We start from the raw sequence: 20,205 nt of genomic DNA, 5'->3' as shown, positions 1-20,205 counted from the left end.
ATTTCAAACTGCCTCAATTTTTCAACTGAATACCAGATCCTCTAGCCTTAGTGACAGATGCTTTTCTGCAGGATTGTTCCCTAATGACCAACTATGCCTTTCCCCCTTTTTTGATGAGCAACAGGGTGCTCTCCCAGGTGCGATCACAGAAGGCCATTCTAGTCCTAGTGGTTCCATTTGGCCAGTCTCCAGTATGGTATCCTCCTCTCCTAGAATTAGCAATAGACTTTCCAATCCTTCTTCCTTCCTTTCCTGAACTCCTGCTCAAATCACAGGGTCTTCCTCACAATCTTACCCTCAATGATGTCCTCCACCTATCAGCCTGGAAAGTAGCAGGACTTCCCTATCTTATCCAGGAATTTCGTCTGAAGCTTCAGACTACATCAACAAATCATGGGCACCAGGCATATCCAAAGCATCTAAATCAGCCTGGTCGATTTGTTCTAGCTGGTGTATTTGCAATCCCTTTTCAGCAGATATCACCCCAGTTGCTAACTTTCAAGCTGCTCAAGCTAGTTCAGCCAAATCATATAGAACGATAAACCTGTATCGTTCAGCTATTTCAATCATCCTCACATTAATGGTAAACCTGTTGGTGAACATCATCTTATCTATCGTCTGTTAAAGGGAGTAAAATCTTCTAACCCTCTTATACCTAAATACAGTGAATTATGGGATGTTAATGTTGTTTTACAACTGTTTTTGTCCTGGCTGGATAATGCCTCCTTATCTCTTAAAATGCTTTCTGCTAAGTTAACAATGTTATTGTGTTTAATATCCATCAAACGTCTTTCAGATGTAAAGGCTCTAGACATTTCAGTTCGTCATTTTACTCCCACAGGTATTCTCTTCACTGCCAGGAGACATACCAAAACTAAAATTTCTACTGTTTCTATCCTTATTTATCCAATCAACCAAAGTTATGTGTACGAAATTGTCTTAAATCTTATGAACAAAGAACAATCCACCTCAGTACGTCCTCTAAAACTCAACTACTCGTATCCTTCAGAAAGCCCACACACCATTTCTTCGTCCACTCTAGCTCGATGGATTAAATGGGTTATGTCCTTAAAGGGTATTGATAGCTCAAAATTCGGGTCCCATTGTTCCCAGGGTGCCATGGCTTCCAAAGCCTTTTGGGCAGGATCCCAACTGAAGGACATTCTGAGATCGGCAGATTGGTTTAAAGAAGTTATTTGTTGTATATTTTAGTGCAAACCTGTTTTGGATACTTCTATAATTGGCTGCATTTTTCCAATGTTTGACACTTATTCATGACCTTTCTCGCACAAGAAAAGAGGGTTGCTTGCAGTCAAGTTAGGCATATCTTGGGGTGGGGGTTCATCAACACTGATTGGTTGTTAACATTGGTTATACGTTATTCCCTTTGGCTGCGAGTTGCTTACCTTTTGGGATTTGGAGCTTTTTCTTTTGACTGCGGCTGCTATTTAAAATAAAGCAGGAAAGGATAGCATAATACTTGCCTCGGTGTCTTTAATAAAATTAAGTCTTTCCTTCATAATTTATTAGGAAAATCCTGGTTTGCCAGCATGGCCCCCACACTCTGCATTCATTATCTATTATTACGTTTTGCTTAGTCCCCTTTTATTTTTTTGGGATGTTGACGTCTTTATTATTATTGTCTTATACATACTTCAACACATCATGTTCCATATGTACAAGGTGGCACAACAACTCTGTATCATCCCATGTGGGCATGATTGAGTTACTCACCTTTCCAATGTAGTGCCCATGCCCCGCATCCACTACCTATTATTATGATTTTCATTTAGTCCCCTTTTCCTTTCTTTTGCCTGTACATGTCATTATTATTACCAAAATCATGTCCCTTTTAGGGGGATTCAGAACTTCATGAGCAATTTCGCCACTTACAACTCGGTGAGTGGAAGGCCATTGGCAGCTCCTCTTATTTTATGTGGCTGGTGGTTCTCATGAGCACTTCTTAATGCATGGTTTTATTTTATGTTTTAGGCTTATCATGGCCTTTACCAGTCGATAACTCAACCACTTACCCATTTTTACAAAATATTCAGGTTTTTTAAGCCTTTAAGACCATCCACACTTATTAACCATAATGGGTCAGTACATTTTTACTCGTATGGCTTGAATTAACAAAACTGGTGTTAGGTACCATTCTTTTTTTTTTTTTGTTTTTGCAATTCTTTATTTAGGAATCAGAAAAACACACTACAAAGTCTTACATTGGAATATACATTCTCAACAGCAAATGAGCAAGAAAGAGTACCCCCAAGATCGAACATTCTTACAAAACAAGATCATAAGATGCTGAATAAGACCATAGTTACAATCTTGGTGGCAGTTATTAATAGACCCAACCAAATCTCTAACAGATAATTGTAAGGAGGGTCTAGAGGAGGAGGGAGCCTATCGGTGTGGCGGTATACGGACTATGTCCGTCGTGTTATCCACGGACTAGGACCTGTGGTAGTAAAGCAGGAAAGGTTGAGGAGAGGCTAGATATAGGGCCCCATAAATGATAGGACTCCAGTCCTCGAGGTATAGAGTTGGAAGGGCCTTATACAGGTTGCGGACATAGGTAGATGAACATCGTGAATATGAGAGCAGAACAGGAGATAAATAAGAATGGATGAGGCACAAGAGGGTAGACTAAAAGGATTTGGAGACATTGATAGGAAGAGAGAGAAAGCAACATGTGAGAGGAGAATGGGGGAAAGGCAGAAGAAAAGAGTGAGGGGAGGGGAAAGAAAGAGGGTATCTAAGAAGGATAGAAAAAGAATGGAAAGGGAAAGCGACTATATGGTTCGACGATGGTTGAAGCAGACTGTGGTATTGAGGTTAAAAATAGCACTGACAACTAAAAAAAGATCAAGAGATGGGTCCGTGAGAGTGGGAAAGAGGATGATAAGAACCAGAATATACAGACCAACCATAATGATAAAACGAACATCATAACGAACGAACGGACATCACAAATAACATCAACACCAACACCGACCAGGGGGGAGGGGAGGGAATCGTGATGGAAGGGGAGGGGAATGAACGGCATGATCCGGATGGAAGGACATTGTGAAGGCAGGAGGGGAGAGGTGAGTGGGGAGCGTTCTCAGGGTTAGAGGAAAGGGCGGGATGCGGGGGAGGAAATAAACGTTTCCCAAATTGTAGGTTGAAGCCATATCCCTAAGTGGGATATCACGCGTGCAGCCTGTCATCCGGGGTGTTCAAAAAGGGGGCCCAGGTCTGGAGGAATACCTCTGTCTTATCTTATAGGTTATAGATAAGGCGCTCGTGGGAGGCAGCTTGGTACATGGCTGACAGCCACTCCTCATGGGAGGGGGCTGTTGTAGCACGCCACTGTCTAAGGATGCAGAGTTTGGCTGTTGTTAGTGCAGTGTGCAGAAGTCACGATTGTGGGCGGGAAAGACCTTGGAGCTCACCCGTGTCATGTAAAAGGAGGAGAGGGCGGGGAAGGGAGGGTGGAAATGACAGAACTTCCCTTAATGTGATCCCCACTGCCTTCCAGTAAGGTTGGGCAGTCAGTGAGTATATGTATCAGGTCATATCTGGGGTGAGGGCAACGCCAGCAGGTCTCTTGGGGTAGGAGCCCTGCGGTTCTGAGTTTCTGGCGTGTCCAGTACCAATTGTGCAACGTTCTGAAGAGACAGAACTTCGGACGAGCCTTGCGGGCACCTCACTCTCTTGCCTCCAATAGGTCAGCCCATTCCTGTAGCTCATAATCCTGTTGTAGATATGTCTGCCACTTGGTTTTGAGCGTTTCTACTTGAGGCAAGGAGAATAGATGATGGTTTATCATGATATGTATGCCCAATACTACTCCCCGAAAGGAGCCCCAGGTTTCAAGGTAGTGAAGTACAGAGAGTGGTGAAGCACCCATGGGCGGGCTCCCATATGGCGGCAGGGAGAGTGATGGAGCTGAGGTAATCACCACACGTGATCATCAGGTAGTGCAAATTCTTCCCGGAGGGTTGTAAAGGGCTTCAGATTCCCATTGGTCATAAGTTGATTAATATGTAAGAGTTCTTTGCTCCGCCAAGCCTCCCAGTTGATCGTTTTCCCCACTATTAGCAGGCCCGCATTATCCCATATGGGAGGCTGATCATGGATCCTCGCATGCACTCCTAACAAGCGGTGTGCTCTCCTCCAGGAATTTAGCATGGCTTGAAGCATCGGGTTAGTGGATCTGGGTAGGGTAGCACCCGCGCTGTAGAGCAGATGGAGGCCAGGTAGGGAGTGTGAAATCGTACGTCAGCCACAAGGGTGGGTTGGGAAGCTCCGGGAGCAGGAAGACAAGCTGTGATAGCTATGACGCTAGGGTGTAATGTACTATCGAGGGTAAGCCCATCCCTCCGCACTCACTACGCGCTGAGTTGCCTTGGATAACCTGGGGTGCATTGACCCCCACACAAAGGTACATATTCGCCTATCCACCTAGTAGAGGCAGAGGAATGTGTAAGGGTAGCATTCCAAGAGCATAGAGAAACCGTTGTAGGGTCACCATGCGGACTGCCTGCACTCTCCGTCATAGAGAGAGTCCTAGGTGGGACCATTTGTCAAAATCCCTCTTCATGTTGATAAGGAGTGGGTCTAGGTTGTCCGCCACCATGTGTTCCAGGCCCTTGTTGATAAATATACTGAGATACTTAAGACGGGACTGTTTCCACTGAACTGGGAAGTCCGAGCTGCCGATCAGACTGCCGAGCAGACTGTCACGTGAGACATATGGAGCACTTCTCTTTCGTCCCAATATATGTTGTACCCTGACAGCGCTTCAAATTCGACTAGGATTGACCGGAGTGCTGGAAGTGATCAAGGGCCAGATGTAGAAAGCTGTTTGCATGGTGCAAACTGCGAAAATCGCAGTTTGCGCCATGCAAAAAGCCTTTTGCAATCTACATTCACAATTTGCGAGTCGGTACCGACTCGCAAATTGTGAATGCGACTCGCAAATAGGAAGGGGTGTTCCCTTCCTATTTGTGACTCGCATCGCTATGCTAAATTGCTTTGTGACCGCGAATGTGGTCGCAAAGCAATTTGCAGTTACCACCAGTGTCACACTGGTGGTAACCCATTCGCAAAAGGGAAGGGGTACTCATGGGACTCCTTCCCCTTTGTGAATGTTGCCAAAAAGGGTTTTTCTGAGCAGGCAGTGGTCTAATGGACCACTGCCTACTCTGAAAAACCGAAACCAAAAGTTTTCGTTATTTTTTTTATTTTGCAGCTCGTTTTCCTTTAAGGAAAACGGGCTGCAAAATAAATAAAAAAACTGCTTTATTTAAAAAGCAGTCACAGACATGGAGGTCTGCTGACTTCAGCAGGCCACCATCCCGGTGAGTGCAGGGACTCACTATCGGGTCGCAAAATGCGACCCACCTCATTAATATTAATGAGGTGGGTCTTTGCGACCCCATAGCGAGTCGCAGACGGTGTCTGAGACACCGTTCTGCATCCGATATTGCGACTCGGAAATTGCGAGTCACACCGACTCGCAATTTCCAAATCGCAATATCGGAAATTCGCACATCTGGCCCCAAGTGAGGTCCGTGAATGTTAACAATATGTCATCAGTATATAGGTAAATGGAGGAGCCGCCGCCAGGGATGGGTATGCCAGAGATGAGGTTGGAACTACGGATGAGAGTGGCTAGGAGTTCCACAGCTAGTAGAAAAAGCAATGATAACAGTGGACAACCCTGCTGAGTTCCTCTCCTAACTGGGAAAGCATCAGAAAGGAATCCAGTGTTTCATATAACAAGCGGACCTTTGTTGATGAATCCAGTCCCTAACCCAAACTGTTTCAAGGTTTAAAAAAGATACCACCATTCTATCCTATCAAATGCTTTTTCAGTGTCAAGCGATGGGGCGAGGGCCTCCTCTCGGGAATCGCGGGTGGGCCATAGAGCATGCAAAAGTGTACGAAGGTGGTTCCTGGAGGAGCGGCCAGGTACAAAACCCACTTGTGTATGGTGAATAAGGGACGGTAGCACTTTCTTCAGGCGGGTCGCCAGGACACCTGCCAGTATCTTTATATCCCCATTAAGGAGGGAGATGGGGCGCCACATAAAAGAGGATCTTTCCCAAGTTTGGGTAAGACTACTATAGATGTACTATCGGAGATAAGGTTCAGCGAACCCGTGCAGTCCCCGCCGCGAAAAGCATCGTACCGGGAGTCCACTGTCTCCGCTCCGGTCCATTTGTAGAATTCTCAAGGGAATCTGTCATTGCCTGGGGCCTTATGATAGGGGAGTTTAGCCATGGCCTGCTCAATCTCATTCTTGCTTATTTCGCCCTGCCGACCTCTGTAAGGCTGGGAACCTATGCCTTATCGAAGAACACTGACAATTTCTCGTGATCCTCTACCGCTTTAGGAGTATATAAGGTCTGATAAAATCTACTGAACGCATAAGCGATGTCCTGTGGGTGAGTAAGGATCATATCATCAAGATCCCGGATACCTGGTATAGCCAGCACTGCGTCCTGTTGACAGAGTTGGGCAGCTATTAACCGTCCTGCCTTCTCCTGGTGCTCATAGTAGCACCCTTTCATCCGCTGCAGTTCGTATTCCCCCTGGGAGATATATAGAGCATTCAAATCCATTTTGGCCTGTTCGAGACTATGGTGGGCGGAGGAGGAGGGAGTCATGGTGTATTTGCGGGTACACAACGCTATTCGGTCTTCCAAGACTCGTTGACGGGAACGTCTCTGAGCATAGGCAATGGCAGCATCTCTCATGAGCTGTCCCCTTATCGTTGCTTTCGCCGTCTGCGAGGAGGAGACTGAACCTTTATTGTTGACTAGATAATCAGCGACATGATAGCTGAGTTGTTTTTTCCTTGTGGTGTACGATATCGCGAGGCGGTTAGACGCCATGGTTTGTGTCCAGGGGTGATTAAGCCCAGGTCCAGTGCCAATAGCACCTGGGAGTGGTCCGATATTGCTGCCACCAAGAACTGGGAGCCCTTGATCCGTGGGACCAGGTTATGAGTGGTAAGGAAGTAGTCTAGTCTAGATTGTGTACCGTGGACCGGTGAGACATAGATGTACTCGCGATCAAGCAGGTGGGATAGACGCCAGTGATGCACCAAACCCTGGTCCGCGCGTATGTCCCCGAAGAGGGCTCTGTCCGCATTGTTATCCACGTCCAGATTACCCGTACAATCGAGCACCGCATCGCATGCCAGGTTCCAGTCTCTGCCCAGAAGATATTGTGAGGCCCCCAATCTTTGTTAAGAGGCAACTGAGAGAGAGGAAGAAGAGACATTTGTTGCCCATAGGAGCATATATAGATCCTACACAGATTGTATGTGTACCTTGTCTAAGTTTGGTAAGGATATATCGGCCTTCCAGGTTGGTCCATGTCTTAAGTACCTTGAATTGCAAGGACCTGCAGATAAGGATCACCACTCCGCATTTTCTCCCAGTGGCGGGTTCACCTGTCCGAACTGACGTGAACCTGCTCTAGAGTACTCGCCCCTCCCGGTCCCTGCGGAGTTTCTCTGATTCCTGTGGGGAAAGATGCGTTTCTTCCAATAGGGCAATGTCTGCATGTTTGGATTGCAGATTTAACAGAACCTTCTTTCTCTTGATAAAATGTGTGAAACTACGGACGTTACAGGAGAGAACTGTCAGTGGAAGGGGAGAACCCATGCTAGCATCAGGCGAGGTATATCGCTGTGTGCAGTGGTCCCTTGCTATGCTGATGAGGCCTGGGGCGACGTGTGCCTAAGGGAAGGTAGGGGTAGGTCAAAATATAGGGGAGCGCTGGTACGAGGTGCAGGTACCCCTGGTCAGTGTAAGGGAGAGAGCGGGACCAATCCAGGGTGGAAAGAGAGGGAGAAAGGTAGGAAGAGCTAGAAATAAGAATAAAAATAAATAGGGTAGAGAGGGAGAAGAAAAGCCAATGGAGAGAGAAGAACAGAGAAGTAGAGAAGGAATACTACTATTGTACAAGGGAGTGGACCTGGGATATTTTGGGAAGGAGGTAAACACCTCGCAGAATATAAGTGCTGTAGAACTGATCTGTAGTCATTCGAGAATGTGTATCTATATAGGAAAGGTACCCTCTGTGCCCTCAGGTCATGCTGAACCCAAGGAAGGGGAGGCTGCATAGCCACGGGCGGAGAGCCTCTAATCTGCTGTAGTGGTGAACCTTTAAGGGGCCCACCCCCCCACCAACAATGCAGGATCTCCAGGAGCAGTATATATCTTATGATAAACATGAGCTGTGTACATATCATAACCCAGAGAACAGGTTCAAACAGTAATACTGTAATATAATACAAACAGATCAGCAGCCGAATAGGCTGTAAAAGTCTTGCTCTGTGTCTACCATAGAAACAAGAATAAGAACAAGAACAGCAACAACATCTATGTCATTAGCAAAATTGACAGTAGCCGATAAAGAGGTGTTGGGTACTTAGCTGTCCGACGAGTGCACGTTCTCAGCCTCCGTACAGGGAAACCTCTGCTGTTACGATTATCTCTCGGTGTACGTGTCAGTCAAATAGCAAGAGGTGGCGGTTTCAAGTGAGATCGGGATTTGTCTCTGTTAAGGTCTTGAGTAATGGCGATCACGGCCTGAAGTGGAGGTCACTAATCAAACGAGGGGAGGGCAGCCTAGGACATCTGATGACCTCAACTAGGTGTGTCGTCGCTTCTGGTCCTGTGGTGTTGTGAGGTTGCGGCAGATGGGCATTTTCCCTCAAAAAAGTGGCAACGCTGTCATCATCTAAGGGCCTTTCATGCTTTACTGTGGGCCCCTGGGTCCCCCTGTTGAGATGGGTTGTCTTCCTGTAACTGGGCTACGCAGGCCACTAGTAGTGTAGACAGGGAGAGCTATTCCCTGACAGTTCTTGGGCTCCCTCCTGTTCACGATGAAAAGCACGGTGTCAATGTGTCGTTGTTCCCAATACTGAACTGTGCTGCCTATGTGTCCCCCTCACCTCAGGCAGGCAGTACGCTGTGGTCCAATGCAGCAATCCAAGGGCTGCAGGCACAATCGATGTTCCCTTCGAGCACTCTCCCCCCTTGCTGGCTGGCGTTCCGCGATCAAATACCAGCGGGGCGGGGGATGGAGGGGAGAAGCGTCAGGAGAAACTGTGTCCCGGGGGAGCCAGAAGACTTTAATGAAGGCTGCACGCAGTGCCATTCCTCAGGCCTCTAACCCGTGCTGCCTCACCCAGCCGCCGATAAAATTGAGCCCGCGGATCATCGTAAAGCAGTAGGCCCGAAAACATGCTGGGGCCCCGGGACCGCCCCCGGCCTCAGAGGGGGTGTCCGTCCCGCCCAGCCGGTCTGCACGATCTACTGAGGGCAGGGAAGTCCTTGCGTAGGTTCTCCGCCCCCTCAAACACACCCTGGCATGGTCCACCTCACAGAGCACTAGATTCAGGGGGCCATTCACGCTGCGGCCTTAAGTATCATTCTAATCTCGTGGATAGCTAGATTTATTCACAGGTTTTGAACTCCGCACTTGTCCTTTGCTTATGGGGTCAGCCGAGTTACCGCAACTGAATTTTAGTGCATGTTAGCCCCAGGCCACACTCCTAACTGTGTCCCATGTTTTACAGAGGTTTAGGCCAGATACATACTGGCATGTGCACATTCTACCTCAGATTGTTATGTCCATTCCATTGATACAGGTTCTATGCCATCCTTTCACTTTCCGGTGTTTACACTTTTTGTTATGCTCTGACGTGTGAAGCACCTTTTATTCACCCCCATCATCTTTAACATGTTTCTGACTTACTTTACACATGATTAATTCTTTTTAGATACTGGAAGGCCCCTGTTGCCTTCGGTCACTTTTGATTTCACAATTGCCCCAGGCCATTTGTATCAGACCTCATAGGACTTATAAGTCCAGCTTTCACACATTACAGCATTTTAGATCCTATTGAGGTGAGGAATGTTTCCTCTTCTTTGCGGGCATTACTTTCCAGCTGCCCACTCATTTTAACTTGAGATCCCCTTTGAATACATTGTTGTTTCTTATGTTTTATAATTTCTGATACTGTTTAATTTTAGACTTCAGCTACGGTGTGACACACACATTCAGGACCTCATTATGACCCTGGTCATCCCCAGACAGCCAGGGTCGTGGTTGTGGTTGGACAACCGCAAAAGCGGCGGTCTGACCGTGACATTACAACCATGGTGAAAGCTCGACGGTCGACCGCCGCTTTTCGGCCACCAGACGGCCAGGCGGTGCCGGCGGTCCCAATCTGCCAGGGCAGTGCTGCAGCGCTGCCCTGGGGATTACAACCCCTCTATCCGCCTGCGTTTACATGGCGGTTTCACCGCCATGTAAATGCTGGCAGAGACAGGGTGCCGGTGGCCCGAGCTGGTCCCCTGCACTGCCCATGCGCTTGGCATGGGCAGTGTGGAGGCCCCCCTGGTGAGCCCCATCGCGCAAATCACTGCACCCAACACACAACAGCATTGCCACTGGCCGTATTATGAGCCAGCATCAATGTTGTGTGTTTCCCGCTGGGCCAGCGGGTGTGTTTCTGACTGCGCCCGCTGGCCCTGCGGGAAACTCATAATAGGGCGAGAGGGAAGGAGACTGCACTGGCGGTCTTCCGACCTGCAGGTGCTTGCCGGTCAGCCTTTTCCGCCCACCAAACTCCTAATGAGGGCCTCAGATTTTGAGGTGAGGGATAATTTTTATACAAACAGTGTGCATGAACTCTTGGCACAGTACTGCATGAATTTTAGACTTAGGATGCGCTTTATGCACACATAGTGTATGTATTTCCTTGCAACCTTATCGGAGTTTGGCCTGTGGTTCCCATCATCACATTTTATCATTATTTCATATACACTATCACTTGGTGTGCTGGCTTCAGTTACGTCTTCGCTACAAGACAGTCTTACCCTTCAACAGAATCTTTCTGCATGGGTCTTGCATTGCTATCCAATTTCGTACACAACTTGTTCTTTTTTTCTTGGCTATTTTCTTCTGACTCATGGCCCATATATATTTTTGGGAAATCAGTACAGTTATAATCAGCAATCATTTAGTAATTGTATCTGCATTTACGTCTTCTGCTGCCTTGAAAAAGTCCTGTGGCCGAAACACGTGTTGGCTGCCTGCGACAACTTTAATGTATTGATACCTTGTTGCTCTGCTGAATGCTCTACAGGCCAGGAGGCCAAGAGGGGGGTCCCCGTGTGCTGCCTCAAACCAGATTGGGTTGGAACTGAGGAAGCAAACAGGGAAGAGAGAAAATAATGTGGTATCACAGACAGAATTTTGGGAAAAGGAAGGGGATTTAGGAGTGTGAGGGAACCAATAAGGGAAAAACAAAACTGTTACAAACTGCACGACACAAAGAGCCACAAAAACTAATGACATGTTGCCAGGCAATATCTCCATGCTTGCTAGTCCCTTTATATATAAGCTTTACCCCTTCTGCTCTTTAGGTATCTTGAAACAAAGAAGTGACTAAAACCTATAAGCCAACATCAGCTTAGCGGTCTGCTATTCAGGTCCTCATGATTTGGATTGCCCCTTTTTTCAAAGTCTACAACCCGTGTGTTCTGTGCCTCAACCGGTGTTTGTTATGTGTATTTGTAAAGGGTGCTTTCATCCAGAAGGATAACATGGTGCTGCACAAATGTGGGAATTTTGCTTGAGGGTGGAGAAGGGAGCTGTTCAAAGAGCCTGGTCTTCAGTTTTTTGTGCAACTCAAGAAGAGAGGAGGAGGCTCTGATGTGTAGTGGGAGGTTGTTCTGTGCTTTGGGAGCGGATTAAGAAAAGGCTAGCCTTTCGGTTCTGTTTCTGTGTATGCGTGGGATGTGTGCGAGTAGAAGGTGTCAGAATAGTTGGTGGAAGGAGATGCGTTTGTTCAGGTAGGCAAGGCCCATGTTGTGTAATTTCTTGAATGTGTGGGTAAGAAACGTCAGCTGTGCACACTTGTGTACTGGTGTGGCGTGTGTTCTACTTGGGAGGTTGAGGATGAGTGTGGCTGCTGAGTTATGAATGGTTTGTAATGTTTTGTTGACAGGTTCTGAGTTTCTGGCATAGAGAGTTTCCATAGTCCAACCTGCTGTGATGAGGGTATGGGTGACCATCCGTCTGGTGTTACTTTGGGACCATTTAAAAATGTTCATAGCTTCTTCAGGGTGTGGAAGCAGGATGCAGTGGTGGTGTTGACCTGGGAGGCCATATCCAGCTTGTTGTTGATGATGATCCTGAGGTTTCTTACTTGTGAGCTGTTGATGGGCGTGGGTCGACAGTTGGCTGGTTACCAGGTAAAGTCCACACAGAGGTGTTTTTTCTGCAGATCACTACTTCTGTCTTTTCTGAATTGACTTTGAGACAGTTGGTCTTCACCCAGGCTTCTTCAGATATGCAGGTAGGGACCTTGCTCCTTGTGTTGGAGGGTTTGTCCAAGAGGGACAGTATTAATTGTATGTCGTCGGCACAAGAGAGGATAGTGATGTTCGTGTGTAGATGATCTTGGCCACTGGGGTCATATAAGTGTTGATGAGTATAGGGCTGAGTGATGAGGCACTATACAGATTTGTTATCGGGCTTGTTAGTAGCAAGGCGAACAGCTTGACTGTCTGGGTTCTTCCTGTCAGGGTGACATATCCATAGAGGGCTGGTCCTTGAATGCAAATGTTGCGTAGCCATATGATGAGCAATGGAGTGTGAAACTATGTCAAATGCTGCCAAGTGGTCAAGTAGAATTAGGGCTGCTGTTTCTCCTCTGTTTAGGATTGCAGATGTCGCCTGTCGCTGTGATGAGATATGTGGTTAGGTCTGTGTAGTGTTGAGTAGCTGGTGGTTGATGAGGTGTTTGTTGATGGCTTTCTCTAGGACCTTAGCCAGGTAAGGTAAAAGCAGACTGGTTGGTAGTGTGTGAGTTTGGCAGGGTTCGCTGGGGGTTTCTTCAGCAGGGTCATGATAGAGTTGTGTTTCCAGGTCTCAGAAGGTGGCTACATTGAGGGAGGAATCGAGGATAAGAGGGAAGACTTTGCTGATGTGGACACTTCTTTGTTTAGGGCATGATATGCCACTGGTCTGGCAGGCCCTGGAGTGGATGGACTTCATGGTTGCGACGGTCTCGTTTATGGCAATGGTGGGCCATGTGGTCAGGGCTCATTCGTCAGCTGTTACTGGAAGAGCTGTTGTGAGATTTACAGGGTCAGGTTGTGGGTTAAACTTGTCTTATGTAGATGTGATCCTGTCGCTAAAAAAGTCTGAGGATTCATTGTAGAGGTCTTGGGAGTGTATGTTTTGCTGATAATGGCTGCAGGCGTGGTGAAATCTCTATGATGGAGAAGATTTCATTGTAGCTGTTTGTGCTGGTGTTGATGCAGCCTGCAAGGTATATTCACTTGGAGTTTCAAGTTCGTGGTAGCGCCTCAGGGCAGATTTGAAGACGTCCTTGTCTGCTGTGTCTGGCTCACTCTACCTCTTAGTTCCAGTTGCTTGCAGTGCCATTTCATCATACTGAGTTCCTCAGTGTACTAGTTAGCTTCTGTTGGTGTTCCTGTGGTTTTGCCGTGCTTGGGGTGGGGGGAGAAGTCGTTAGCACAGGTGGTGAGCCAGCCATTGAAGATTTTGATGTCTGCTGTTAGATGGCCTGTTTGCTCGGAGAGTGCTTGGAGAGGGCAGCACCCCAATCATTCTCTGTTCTTTCAGTCGCCATGGGCAGGTCCTGAGGGGGTCAGTCTCCTATGCTACAGGAAGGTGATAATGAAGCTAACGAGGGGAAGTGATGGGAGACGGTTTGTTGACTGTGATGTTGCTGAAGGAGGCAAAGATTAGATGCGGGAGGTATCCAGTGGTGTAAATGGGCTGGGTGACATGTTGTGAGGCTGAAGTTCCTGATACGTTTGAGGGGGGAGACTGAGCTGGAGGTTGGTGAGGTCTTCTAGGTGAAAGTTCAAGTCTCCCAAAAGGATGAAGGTGCTTTAGTCATTGATGAGGAGTGTGATGAAGTCTATGATGTTGCTGCCTTAGTTGGTACAGGATTCTGGTGGTCTGTAGACAAGCATTCCTGAAAGGGTTGCATTGGCTATGATTTGCAGCTTGAAAGTGAGGTGCTCCATACAGTGTGTTATGGTGTCTGCATAGAAAGTGCTGCTGACAGTGTCTTTGAATACGATTGTGATTCCTCCTTCAGGCTTGTGTTGGCTGTCTTGTCCAATGATCTAGTAACTAGCTGGGATGGCTGTGTGGAAGCTGGGTTAAGCCATGAGGAACAGCAGGTCTGAGATGTGGTTGTTAAGTAGGTCCCATATTTTTGTGGGATATTTAAGGAGCAAGCAGGTGTTAAGGTGCATGCCTGTGACTGGCAAGTGGGTATGGGTGGTAACTAGCTTGAGCATGCTTGGACGGATGGGGTGCTGTTGGTGTGGGTGTTGGGGTTGGGAGGGGTGAAAGTTCATGTGAATCTCCAGGAGGTGCAGGTGAAAGTTCACTCTGTGTGTGTGGTGTGTCCCAGAAGCAGTGTGGCGAGTGGCATCCAGAGTTGAGGAAGTGGAAGGATGCTGTGGGGTAGCAGTGGGTGAGTGGAGGACCAGGTGTCCTGGCATGGCCCATGCACAGATGTGTTTAGTTGTGCTTGCCTTTGGTGCACCTTCAGTGCCAGCAGCGTGTCTGCACTGCGGCTGCCATTAAGTATGCCCTGGGAGGAGAAAGGAGGGAAGCGTGTGGTGGATGGGATAGAGATAGGCACATGAGGTGGGAAGGTGGAAGAGTGGGAGGTGGGAAAGGTAAGTGGTTCTGGAGGAGAGAAGGGGCAGGGCATATGAGCAAAAGCATGGGAAACAGAACAAATGGCACAAATGGGGCACAAAATGGGTCATCACACAAACAGGAGAACAATGAGAAAGTAAACATAATACAAAGACAAAAAGGCACAGAGAGTACACAGAAAACAGACACAAAAGAGACAAAAGTTTAAAGTTGCTCTCTTAGTCACACAGATAAATGATATTCTAAATCAGAGGTTGTCAAACATTTTTTCTACGGGCCTCTCCAAGCAAAATGTTTGAAGCTGGGCCCCCTACAAATCTTTATGGCAAGGATTTGGGAAGCAGGAAGGCTGATCGCAGTGGGCATGGATTATGAGATCATTTCAGGGTTGTTTTTTCTATAACTTGTAATCCACACTAAATATGAGAATTATAAAAAAGCAAAGGCATCAAACAAAAACTGAATCGACCAAAAAAACTACTCCCCATAAGTGCATGCTCTGTGCCTAAATGCAACTTGACCTGCTGCACTAATGATGGCTGTAGCCCTGAGAAGCAGGCTATCTCTTCTTCTTTAACTTCTTCTCCACAATGCCTGACCATCACTTCAAACTTGAAACAAGCTCAGACTCTAACTGAAAAAAATTAGCTATCGCACGTTGACTCCCCCTTTTTGCGACAAAGGTGCCACCTGCCCTATTGTATTCAGGAAAATAAGCAGCCATGCCCACTTTTTATAGTAAACATACATAACTGTTATGCAGTGGGCCCCTAGGGCCCCTGGGCAAAAGTGGCATTTGCACCTGCTTCACTAATGATAGCTACTGCCTAACGAAGCAAGATGTCACCTCTGGCCTTAGTTAACAACATGAGCTCCCCTCTCACACCATCCCTTTCCCTCCCATTTCAATCAAACTGTCTCCTCTGCTTCATGTTTCCCATACCTTGGACCTTTGCTCCAAAGTTCAAAGCAACACTGGCACAGCAAATATGCCCCAGGCCTCTAATGTAGCTGCACCACTAATGATACCGACAGCTCTGCAAAATCCTAAAGCACTGTGAAGCAGACTGTCTTCTCTGCCCACTCAATGGGGCCATCACTTCCAGACTAGATGTATAAAGTAGGCTTTCTGATTCTCTGTGCAAAAATCACAATACAAAACACATCTAGAACACCCCCTCAGTTGCTTGGGCCCTGTTCCGTGTGCAGCAATGGTAACCTGGACCCTCATGCTGCAAGAAAAGCACACTCCACATCCTTTTTCATAGTACAACTGTCATAACTGGGATCCAATGGCCACTCACTGAGGGTAGGGGGGAAGGACTCCCTGGTTACACACACAGACATCTGCAGTGATCGCATTAGCCAACTGAATGTTTCATACGTTGAAAGAACATATTTGCCTTTCATTTAGTTTAACTTGAATTTAATTTTTATTTGAGGTGTGTGCATGTTATTTTATATGCAGTTACATGAAGGTGAAAAAAACTATTCAATGTGGAATATTTTCTTCTTTTTAACAACGTCTATAATCCTTTGTCCACACTCACTGACTCTGCCCTATGCAACTCAGTAGTACAGTTCCCACACTTTCTAATGCCCTTTAACTGCTGAATGTAAAATAAGAAATGCTGAAAATGCACCTGTCGCACATCCAGGCTGTCTTCACTTACAAGTAATTGCAGACTCATTTGGTCCCCCCCCTTCCCGGAACACACCCAAATACCCCTTGGGTGGGGCACCTCACAGTTTTAGGACCTCTGTTATAAATAGAATGATACAACAAACTGATTTGTAACATTCGATGAGAGTATACCGAACAAAGCAATTTTAATATAAAAAGTAAATATAACTATGAAAATAACCACTTTAATAAAAAAGGAACATATAGTCAGAAAAAACTGTGAGTGTTGATAATAATCTTAGCGTAAATGTCAGTGAGTCTCAAAACTTCTACTGAATCACAATGCATTGCTTTCAAGATAGCTTGCTTATAAATTAAGTTTAATTAAAGAATATTAGTGATTCACAAATGAGCAGAAAATACCACAATGTTCATTGTACTCAAACTCAGGCTTGAGATACTCTTGGTGATGATTACAATCAAAGGACCTGATTTAAGAGTTTGGCAGATAGTGTTACTCTGTCACAAACGTGACGGATATCTCGTCTGCTATGTTAGAATTCAATTATATCCTTTGGAGATCACAATATGCCAGATGGGATATCTGTCATGTTTGTGACTGAGTAACCTGTTCGCCAAACTCTAAATCAGGCCCAAAGTGTATTCATTATAAGTTCTTAATAAAAAAAACTACTGGCTAATTGTTAACCATATAAAACAAAACTTACCATATTCTTTTGACACGTTGTAGAAGATAGGAATATGAGGTCGATCTGCAAAAATGTCACCTTGGTGAACAAAGGCTTCCTTTATAGTCTGAAATCCACTCAACACAACAAATCGGAAACTTCCCATGTCCACTCTGAAAATATCTCCATATTTACCTGAAAGCTGAAAAATATTTTAGTTAGTATGATGGTTTATCAGTAAAGAGCAAGTATAAAGGATTGGCACCTTTGATGACCTGTTTACATCAAGGGTGGAAATTTACACTTTATGGGACACTCCTCAGTACCTCCTCATATTATAAAGTGACAAACAGTCCCTCTTGTGGTAGCTCTGTTTGGTATGTCTGCTCTCAAATATAGGCATGCTGGCAATTACACTAAGTGAGATGGTGGCAGATGACTGGAGACAGGACGGCACAGGATTTACTGTCTAATGAGATGTGGCTGACCAAGTAGGCCAGTGAAGGGACAGATCAGTACTGTTTGATTAGATGTGGTTGCATAGTACTAGCTGATAAATGACTGCACAGCTTTGGATACAGTTACTTGTACTTCACTGTGTGTGGCCTTTGGTAAAATGTATCTCTGGTAAACACACATTTAACTTAAGTTCCATTTAGTATATAAGAGGCTCTAAATTCAGACACTGCATTTGTGGCAAACAACATTTAGGAAACCTAGGTCACCTGCAGATACAGTGTAGGGTACATCCCTTTCGTATCCTTAGTGGGAAGGATTTAGGGCATCCATCATGCTCACTGATTTACTTTTCGAAATAGAAGTGCAACCCAGTTAAAACAACCGGTGTTTGCTCACCCCTAAAACTTACATGAAAGCTGCCAATTGTGCAACAGTGGATATTTAGGACCGGCACATTTTGCCAGTGTTTAGTCTAAACACCTAAGGAAGGTAATGGAGCATTTACCTTGTATGCTCTAAAGGAGGTTGACAACCTTTGATTCCATGCACAGGGTTGAAAGACAGGGATTTAGTAAAAAAAATAGTCATCATAATTTAGACAGTGTAATCCTGTGGCTACACACTGAAGACCCATGTCGGAAATCAAGTTAAAGAGTTTGTATAACAAAGCAATACTCAGGTTAATGTAAAAAAATCTCAAAAACATGATGTAATTATACCGGATGGCAATCAGGTAGCCAAACCTATGGGAGAAAAGTATACAGATAAACAAACAAGTAACTTGGAGACTGCTACACAAAATAATCAATAGAATTATCTGAAGCTCCAAGAACAAGCACTGGTTCAATCCGTCACACATTAGTGCAACCATAGGACTTCTAAATAAATTAGCCAAGGGCAGTCAGAAACCTTTTCAATCTCTAAAGGAAAAGGGCATGTCCCAATCTACTGGACACAAGGGCAGAGGGTAAAAAGACAATACAAGACAAAATTAATTTGGAAAAAGTTCATCATGGGCAAAAAGAGAACAACTAATGGAGGCAAAAGGCAGGCAAAAGTGAAGGTGTAAGCATATCGGAAGTTCTGCCAAGACTCTTCTTACACAGTCAAGTGTATGCTGTAGCCACATTCAGCAAGCATGAGGAACAGAAAAGTCAAAGGTCTTCATCTCTCAAATCCAAAGGTAATCACATTTGTCCTACAGTCAATCAGTGAAAGTCTTAAAGTCCCAAATTACACATTGGTAACTCCTACACTGATCAAGCTGAAACCAGTTTCACCTTCTCACATATCACGGGGTAATATGCAATGTGTCCATACTTTCCCAAGACGATCCTGGGAAGGTTACTGTCCTTGGTCTCCTGTGCAATGATTGCAATATCATGAATAGAGGCAGCCAAGTCTAGTTTCAGGCTCTCCGTTTACCTTTCCAAGGTTGCTTTCTCAAACTCTCTATGAATAAGGCAATAGCACATATATTTCCAAACTAACATTTTATCATTGTAACTAACAGCAATGAAATGACACGTTAGCAGAAAAGGAAAAACAGTTTCTTAGCATTTTAGCCTAGTAAATCAAGAAATAATATGTCAAAGGCGTGTTTAAATCATGTTACACTGTAAACTTAGCATTTTCATTGTATGATTATACGTTGCATCTTCTAATTTAAAACTTCATGTTACAGTTATTGTAAAATGAAATAAATTGTTAGCATGTCATCAAGTATAATGTGAAACTAAATTTTTTCAACCTTAATCAACTATATTTAGTACATATAAAATAAACTGTTATTGTTTTAAGGGTAAACATTATTGTATCGCATGAGGATGGTATCAGAACCCCCACAAAATATTACATTTAAATTATTAAAGGTATACCACTTGATATTTGTCACCTACCACTACAGTGAATGCACTACATTATACATGTCAAGGGCACCACCTTACATTTTAGTATTCAGTTAATTCAGTTAATATGTTTAATATATGGTTACATCAGGAGTGGTAGCAATTCATGCTATTCCAAAGGCTAGCTGCCATAACAAACCTGAAAAGAGCAAATACTAAATGGTAAAGGGACTGAACATCTGCAGCCCTTACCAATATTATCTCCACTAATAGTTGTTTTTCAACATCTGTTACAACATATCGGATTACATTGAAACTGGAAAGAGCAATTGAGATTGAAAGCATTAGTTTGGATGTGTAAACATGGCTGTAAATTTCCAACTGTAATGATTTGAAATTGGATATATCTGTACTTCTCCCAGTACTTTTTTTCACGTCATACTCTGATAGTAGTAGATACTGAACATGCGCTCAAATCTTGCAGAAAGACAATAATCCATTTACACCCAAGTTAAAGACACAAGTATGAAAATACTAATCTAATTGGCATATGGAACTTAGCTATAACACTAGAGAACAGATTCAGTGAGCTGCACTGAATGACATTATTAAAAGACAATGTTATTGCAAGTCTACAAATAAGTGTTATGTCCTGCAACTATGAGCAATAATAGCTATTAACTGCCCCAGCCACATGATCCCGTTTTGAGTCTGTGCTAGCCCCTCTCCTTCCTTATCTAAAGGGAAACAGAAAAATAACTGTCAAGATAATTTTTCTATTGTTATTCAGTATTTTCCTAGAACAGTTAAGGCACGGTCAGTTTCTGATGAAAGAGTTGTTGATGCGGTGATCAGA

At 45.1% G+C, this 20,205-nt stretch overlaps 1 protein-coding gene across 1 annotated transcript in view; it reads right to left on the bottom strand.

Annotated features, from left to right (window-relative positions):
* The window catches only part of LOC138293370 (cytochrome P450 2J2-like), a 244,243-nt gene that overhangs the window by 191,746 nt on the left and 32,292 nt on the right, over positions 1–20,205 (bottom strand). Inside the window, exon 2 of the mRNA XM_069232566.1 lies at positions 17,083–17,245. Within this exon, the coding sequence (XP_069088667.1) occupies positions 17,083–17,245 (163 nt within the window). The remainder of the gene's footprint in view (positions 1–17,082; positions 17,246–20,205) is intronic.

Source organism: Pleurodeles waltl, chromosome 4_2 (genome assembly GCF_031143425.1).
Source record: "Pleurodeles waltl isolate 20211129_DDA chromosome 4_2, aPleWal1.hap1.20221129, whole genome shotgun sequence".
Lineage (NCBI taxonomy): Eukaryota > Metazoa > Chordata > Amphibia > Caudata > Salamandridae > Pleurodeles > Pleurodeles waltl.
This window is presented reverse-complemented; position numbering and strand designations above follow the sequence as displayed.